Genomic DNA, 7,767 nt, shown 5'->3' with positions numbered 1-7,767 from the left:
TATTGAGAAGAATAAATCTAATAATTTTCTAACTCTTTAAAAAAAAAAAAGTTTTTCCAAACTGTGCTACTCCATAATTTGTGTTAATCCGCAAACTAAAAAAAACTCCCCTTTACTTTGAGCCAGTGAGGAGGGTAGCAGGAATGGTCGTGGCAGTCTGATGGCAGTTTGTAAGAACACTTCTGCTAAGCTGGAGCTGGTGGCTGGCTGTTAATGGTTTGCCAGGACTTGGAGCACAAAGCAGCTGTCTCTTCCACAGTATTTCTAGTAGTGTGTTAAATAAGCAAGGCCAGAAATGTATTTCTAAGTAAAATACACTGTCATTGATGCTGGTGAGAGAACAGCTGGCATGCTTCTTAGAAGTTGCTTATTTATACAGGGTGCATAGTTATTGGATTGTCTCTCTTCTTTGTTTACCTACAAGCTATGTTTACTGACAGTTTTTCATAAACAGATTTTTGTCAAGCCTTACAGTGTTTATCTTGAGGTTCAAGTGAACTAGATAAATCAGTGTAGTTCCTGGATCATGCTTTCATTTAGTAGTTCAGTTCAAACTCGGTGGATCTTGTGGCTACTGAGCAAGGTCTGGTTCCTCAACATTTGGGACTTTTACTTTCACTCCTTCAATTCCAGATGCTTCCTCTATTACATGGGGCTTTTTGAGGGCTGGGAGAATGCAGTGTTGCATTTTGACAGAAGTAGAAATTGTGGATTTTGCAAAGACTTGTTTGTGAGCATTACAGAACCACATAGCACTATAAATCCTCTGCTTTCTTCATTTGTAAGAAGCAATTTGAGATCTTGAAGATAGGGGCAGAGAAGAATTTAAATCTGAACTATCAATAGTTAGTAGAAAACATTCAAAAATATTCTCAGGTTTAGTTGAGACATCTTAAACAGTGTAAAGAAAAAAAAAACATCACCACAACAGTAAGAAACTGCCAAGAGTGCTGATTATTTGAAATTACTTGAATGGCAGAATGTGGTGCAGGTAAAGAGTGCCCAGTTTGTAAAGGAAGGCAGTTGGTCTGCTGCTTCCTTATGATGCATGTAAAAATAGTGCTAGCTGCTGTTATATCAGCTGGTTATCACTGAACGACGCTTGCTGCAGCAGACTTAAAAAGAACAGGTATTCAGTAGCTGTATGTCTGCCCTCTTTCCTAGTAATCTAGTAATCCGTTGCTGAATAAAGTATTTCTAACCCATCCACGGGCAATGCAGTCTGACAGAAGTGCTGTTGCAGTCAGGCATCCCTTGTGGTGATTTGGGGGTGGTGCAGGGGAGCGGGCAGGACACAAGCTCCCGCTCAGTGTTAATCTTCAACTTTGGAAAATTTTTCCAGTGCAAGGTAGCTGTGGAGCCAGTAGCATTAAAGGCTCCAAATTCCAAGCCCTGGTGAAGAATGCAGGCCAAGTTTTTCCTTCCTCCTTTCTTTTTCCTTCCATAGTATTTATCTCATTGATATAAACCATACCATGTGCTTTCTCTTGCTATTACTCTTGCTTGAAAACAAGTCCTCATGTAACCTGTCTAAAATCAATGCAGAAAGATCTATAAAGGGAGTAGGCTCAAGGGGATCAGAAACAGAGAGGTTGCAAGAAAGGAAATAAACTCTAAAGCCAACTTCCTACATTGCCTGCATAGGCACATTACCGTATAGCAGTGTGTCCTGCTGCACTGCGGGAAACACAGTAACTTACTGTCTGTCTTGAAGATGCTCAAGCTGTAAAACTCCATGCCAAGTTGTTTTCAGGGCTGGCTAACCTGTGGTTCTCATGTGGTATTCATGTCATGAACCTTGACGTGTTACAGGCTCCTCCTGCTTCCAGCACTGGCTAAAATAAATATTAGCACATCTAGTCTGTCTCTTCCTGCAACTCTTAGTTTAAAAAGTATATGTGTAGCTTACCATTAGAAGAGTAAGCAAGTGAATTGCTTATTCAGAGATGTTTTAAACATGCTACTCTTAAAGGCTGTATCAGTGCGTTACTGCATGTGTACGGCACACGCTGTGTGTGGAAGATGTAATGGAAGACTGCCTTCCATCTTCCTCTGAGAACACTTTTTACAGATTGACGAAGCAACCTGATTTCTTTCCTCAGTTAAAACTTGGAAGAGAGTAGACTTCAGTCTAATGTTGGAGTTAGGGGTGGGACAAGATGCCTTTAGGCTTAGTAATAGTGACCTCTAGGTCACTAGGTTTAAATGGAGCATTAAGTGAACATCATCAAACATTATCCTACTTTGGAGCTGTTTGGTATTGTCAGTTCAATTCATACAAATTACAGATTAGGTTTTTGGGATGCAGTGCTGTGCTAACAACTACCATTATTTCTAGTATTCTCTGCAGCAGAAGAGAGTCAACAGACTAAAAACTACCTTCCTGTGAAACTTTATAGGAGATCTTGAGTCTTAGCTATTATTCCTAATTTGTACTGAGCTCTCCTTTGCATTTTGGAAGGTATTATTTAAAAAATACTCTTGAACAAATGTTACAGCTTTTTTAAGGTTTTGGGGGTGTTTGAGCACCTCATGATACAAGAAAATAGCTGATAACTGTCTTGTCAAACTCAAACACCAGCTCTAGTTGTTGCACCAGAGAAGAGAATGGTGGGCCCTTTGACTTCAGTGTGGATTTTATTTGTGTGTTAGTGGATTTCAGACTGAGTTGTTAGTAGCATTAATTAACATGCTAATTTAAATCTGGATTTTTTTTTGTTTGTTTGTTTTCAAGGGTGTATATAGTGTCATGGTCATAGTTTTAAGAAGGGTATTTGGCAAGCTTAAGAATACTGACTTCAGGAAGGATTCAAGGGAAGTGCTTTTTATAATGGTATTGTCAAGGAATATGTCATAGTTTTAAGAAGGGTATTTGGCAAGCTTAAGAATACTGACTTCAGGAAGGATTCAAGGGAAGCGCTTTTTATAATGGTATTGTCAAGGAATTTGGGGTTGTCTTTGGAATCGGAGTTTGTGGATTTGATATTTTTCCCCCAGAGGCTGTATGTGATCATAGTTAAACAGATAGGAATGTAGATATTAATAAACCAGTTAAGAACAGGCACCAGAAGAATCCTCTGAGCAGAACTGCTAAAAGGCACTGTGTTCTTGGCTATGTTCTGCTCTAGCAGAATGGGAGTAACTCCACTCTCAGTGCAAGTCACGTATGGCTTGCCGTGGCTTGCTCACAAAAATGAGTGGCAGATGGAAGCAAAATCTGCACATTTTCACCTGCTTAGCCATTTAAAGCTCTTTTGTCTTCCTAGGTTGTACTCTACAGTATTCTGTACTCAGAATCTAGTTTGTCTTGCTGTAACGGGCAGAACTCGGGAAACACTCAGAATCATTGCTTTCATGGTACAATGCCCAAAATACAAATGGAGTTTTGAAGATGTCTTCATAACCATTTTAATTTTACTAAACTGCCACACCACAGTTCTTAATCAGGTTTTACATGTAGTCCTGTGTGCACAGCGCACAAATCTTTTCTACCCTTAAGGACTTTTGGCACCTTGTTTGTGGTCAGGAGCATACTAAACATTCAAAAGAAGTTAAAATTTACCATAAGAAGTTAAACATTTCAGATACTGAGCTACTTTCCAGAACTGATTTGAACAGCGTGTACTGAAGACTGTGCACCTTCACTACTTTGGGAAACTTTATTTTTGTCTGTTTAAATTTTCACTCCATGTTGTGGGGTTAACAAACTGACTTAACAGTTTCCTTGCCTTCAAGGGCAAATAACTGTAGCATTGTCATGCATGCTCCGGTTGTTTCTTCACCTTTTGCAATTTGACTGTGAGTATAATGTTAATTATATGTGAACGTATCCTTCGGTTTCTTTGCAGTCAATGTGATGATCCTATTTCTTTTTTCAGATGTGGAGGTACTGTTGGTGCAATTCTGACATGTCCACTGGAAGTTGTGAAAACACGATTGCAGTCCTCCTCTGTGACTCTCTACATCTCTGAAGTTCATCTCAACACTGTGAATGGTGCTAGCGTCAATCGAGTAACTAGAGTTTCTCCTGGACCTCTCCATTGTCTGAAGTGAGTATACAAGTTACTAGGGTTTTCGGTTCATTTTGGGGAGGGAGGGAGGGAGGGAGGGAGGGAGAGGTGTGTTGGACAAATCCATATGAAAGATTCAGACTCTTATGTCTGTCATGACGCTACCATGAGATGACTTCCCATATTTTACCTTTTAACTGTAAGGTTCGCATTCCACTTTCCTGAGTGTCCTTCATGTTTTAGTTTGTACGTTGAATTAGCCAGAGCATATATACCCTGTACAATTCATAGCTCCAAACTCTGTCACCAAAACTCACTGGGAAAACTGTAATGCTTAATGGTCAGACTGTAGTTTCATCCTGAAAAAGTGTTAGTATAAGACTTTTTAAACTGTTTTGTGTCCAAATTTTAGATTTTGCTGAATATGGAGGGCAAGAAGCCCTATGAAAATTAACTCAGCTTCTCAGTCTCTCAACTTTCATCACGCTATACCCTTCCTTGCCTTTTGGTATCTTCTGGTGGGTGTGTAACTGGTAACACTTTTTTTTAGAGGTAATAAGAGATTTTGGCCAGATTTTGCCGTGATCTGTGACATTTTGTTTGCACAGCACCTCACTGAAAGGGGACTGCCAATTGCCTTTCTGCTCCTTGCCACCAGTGCTTGTGATGTTCCATAGCCGGCAGGAAAGTTGTATGGCCACAGTTAAACTGCTAGTACAGGCATGGTTCGGTTCGCTTCACTCTGGGGGACTCAAGCTAGCCAGTTATGGGGAGGTACTTTCAGTATTTGTCTGTTGTGGGAGTTTTCCTCCAGAAAGGACCTGCTACTGCTTCTTATGTTAGAAAGAATTTGGTGAGACTCAGACCAGCTATCTTCTATCCCCAATTAATCAGTGAGAAGTAGTTTGTAGAGAGCCCCTTCTGGTAGTTGCAGTGTAGGATTTAGGCTTAATCTGGGTAGAGGCTAGGATTTGCTTAAATGGAGGTTGTACCCAAATCGGTCCTTGAATGGAAGATAGTTCTGATCGTGGAAGTTTTGATTCAGAGCCTTTTTATGTATAAGAGTCTGATGGGTGAACAGGTATGTGGGAAGGAAGGGCTCAGGTCAGAAGGAGAGCTCCATCCAAATCATTTGCCCTACTGGCTTCTCTTGATGGAAGTTGAGCCCTTCACCTCTTCCCTAAATGTTTGGTTGTGAATTTATCTTCTCTTTAGAAATTTGTCTGAATCAACAGCAGGATGAACAGATGTTAGTTTCATATGCCCGTCTGCTGGAAGCCTGCTATGCTTTAAACCCATCCATGAAACCTCAAATAACACGGTCTTCCCAGGAAGCAAATTCAGACTGAGGTAGAGGTAGTCCATGATGAAATTCATTGGTAGGGCTTGTTTGTTTTTTTAAATCTGCTGCTTAGAAGTGTTTGTTTATTTGTGATACAAGAATGTGTATCTTCTGCCGCTTTTTTTCTTTGCTTAGGTGTGTTTTCTTGCAGGTCAGCATCAAATAACTGAGATGCCAAGGAACTGTTGTGGGTTTCAAGTTCTTTAAATAAAGTAAATATGAAAAAATACCAAATGACATGGCAATGGACTGTGACGATAAAAATATGTAGGTGTAGGACATAATTATTCTTAGTGTCTGCTGGTTAAGAGACCAGGACTGTTTAGTGGGGAGATCAAACTGGATCCCTGTGTCACTGTCATGCCTTTACTGTCACTTGATATTTTCTGACTCGTAGATGTCAGGGTTTGGTAGTCTTTTATCATACCAAATTTAGTGCAGTGCTCCAGTGCTCTGCACTGAATACTCAGTCTAAATGCAGGGTGAATCAGGCAAATGGTGTCAGAATTTCAGTTAACTGCCTGCTGTGGAATCACTTCTGCATCTTAAGTATCATCAGAGGTGACTTCAAAGGCATGTGTGTCAGGAAGCAAACTCAGAAGAACTGGTGCAGGTGCCTGCATTCTCTGGCAACAAAAGTGAATTCCCTTATACACCACAGATATTTAAGAATATCCTATTGCGGATGCTTCTCACAACTAACCTTGCTGAGTTTAAACCTGGGGTCTTGACAATGGAAGACTGGCCTCCCAATGCAGACTCCTCCATGTGACATAAGCTGGTCAGCTGAGGCCATACAGAGCATTTGTGCTGCTCTTCCAACCATGGATTTGCCATTTACTGCTTTCAATAAACACTGCAGGCTCTGGGATCTGCTCTTTAATGTAAAAAGTTTGTTTCTTATTTTCAATGTAGGCTCTGGAACTCCTCTAGCTGGTGTCTGTGAATGCAGAAGAGCATCAGTAACTATTACCATTATAAATCCTGCTGCAACCTCTCTCTAACTCATTGCTGCTCTGTCAAGTGTTGGGACATTGCAGATCCAGAAGAAACAAATAGACTTCACTCCTAAGTTTCTTTTAAGACACTGACGTTCCTGCTGCTTTATATACATGCATATGTTATATGTCCATATACATATGTGTAACACATGATGTGGTGGTGGTAGTGATTTTTAAGTAGTGTTCTAAGTGGATGTTAATTGGGTCCAACTTTGCTGTAATCTGATGCTGTGCTCATGCTGAGCTCTTGCATATGGTAAAATTTTTGGAATAATTCCTTCCATAAGTGTTAGAAATGCTTTCAGGATGACACACATGTCTAAGTAATTTGTGTTTCAAAGTGCTTTTGAGTATGTGTTCAATACTGCAATTATTGCTGTGAAGCAACTCTGCACACATAGTGAAATTATATCTAATTGTTGTGGACATGAAGTGAAGATGTTGCTGAACACACTATATGCCACCGTTCCTAAATCGTGATGGTAACTGTGCAGGACCGCCATTTTATTTTTGCTCGCTGGAAACAAATGTAAATTTTCAATTTGATTTAGCAGCAGAACTGTGGTGAACCAGCTGCTGGACATCAGAACAAGTTTGGAATCTCCTTCAGTGCTATAGATGGTTTTCACCTGTTTGTTCTGATAGTAAATTCCAAACAAAGTAGCCATTTATACAAGGGTAGTTTGCTTTGAGTAATTGAATTGTCATTCACCTGCATGTCTCTTTGAAAAAGAAATATACATGGGAACTATTTGTGTGTATTGGCCAGTGTTTCTAAATCAATAAGCACAGAGTTCTGTTTTGCAACATCTAGTGCAGTAGTTAAGAATTAACTTTAAATCTGGTTCTAAAGCAATTGCTAGAGCAATTTGCAGTGATGGGATGCAGATAGTCCTTGTTTCTCCTCCCATGTCCTACTACATTTTTTAAAATACTGTGTCTGATTAGCATCTAGATTGTTGGGCAGATTGACTTCACTAAATCTGACTATTAATGGATATCCTCTTACTGTGTCAGTGTACTTTGCTGCATAGTGGTTTTCAGCTTTCTAAAAACCACAGTTACATGGGATAGGTATTCCAAAAACTTAACTACTAGTAATGCCTCATTGGAGGTATTAATTCACTGCTTATATCCCTATGTTTCTCTGAAAATCCTACAGAGATGGAAGGTGATAGCCCCCTGCCACCCAAGCAAGTCTTTCCAGAGCTGTGTTTATAGTGGACGTGGTCCCACGAGATGTTAGGGCTGTACTGTGGCTGTCACTCTTTGCATTGGTTACACTCCTTGTTCAGTTAAACTCAAACTTAAGTGAGCCCAAGTTAAGCTCAAACTAGCATGAGGTGGTAAGGATTGTCTTTTCTGGAATGAGTGGAAAAGGAAAAACTGCCAGCTCTGCAGCCCAGCAGCAGTG

The 7,767-nt window shown here is 40.1% G+C and overlaps 1 protein-coding gene across 1 annotated transcript in view; it reads left to right on the top strand.

Annotated features, from left to right (window-relative positions):
* Positions 1-3,878: 3,878 nt before the first annotated feature.
* Positions 3,879-7,767, top strand: part of SLC25A36 (solute carrier family 25 (pyrimidine nucleotide carrier ), member 36) — a gene marked incomplete at its 5' end in the record, with an annotated part of 19,647 nt that continues 15,758 nt past the window's right edge. The window contains one exon of the mRNA XM_010291224.1: positions 3,879-4,049. Within this exon, the coding sequence (XP_010289526.1) occupies positions 3,879-4,049 (171 nt within the window). The remainder of the gene's footprint in view (positions 4,050-7,767) is intronic.

The sequence above is a fragment of the Phaethon lepturus genome, unplaced genomic scaffold, assembly GCF_000687285.1.
Source record: "Phaethon lepturus isolate BGI_N335 unplaced genomic scaffold, ASM68728v1 scaffold9097, whole genome shotgun sequence".
NCBI lineage: Eukaryota > Metazoa > Chordata > Aves > Phaethontiformes > Phaethontidae > Phaethon > Phaethon lepturus.
The sequence above is the reverse complement of the archived record's forward strand: the minus strand, read 5'-3'. Positions and strand labels throughout refer to the sequence as shown.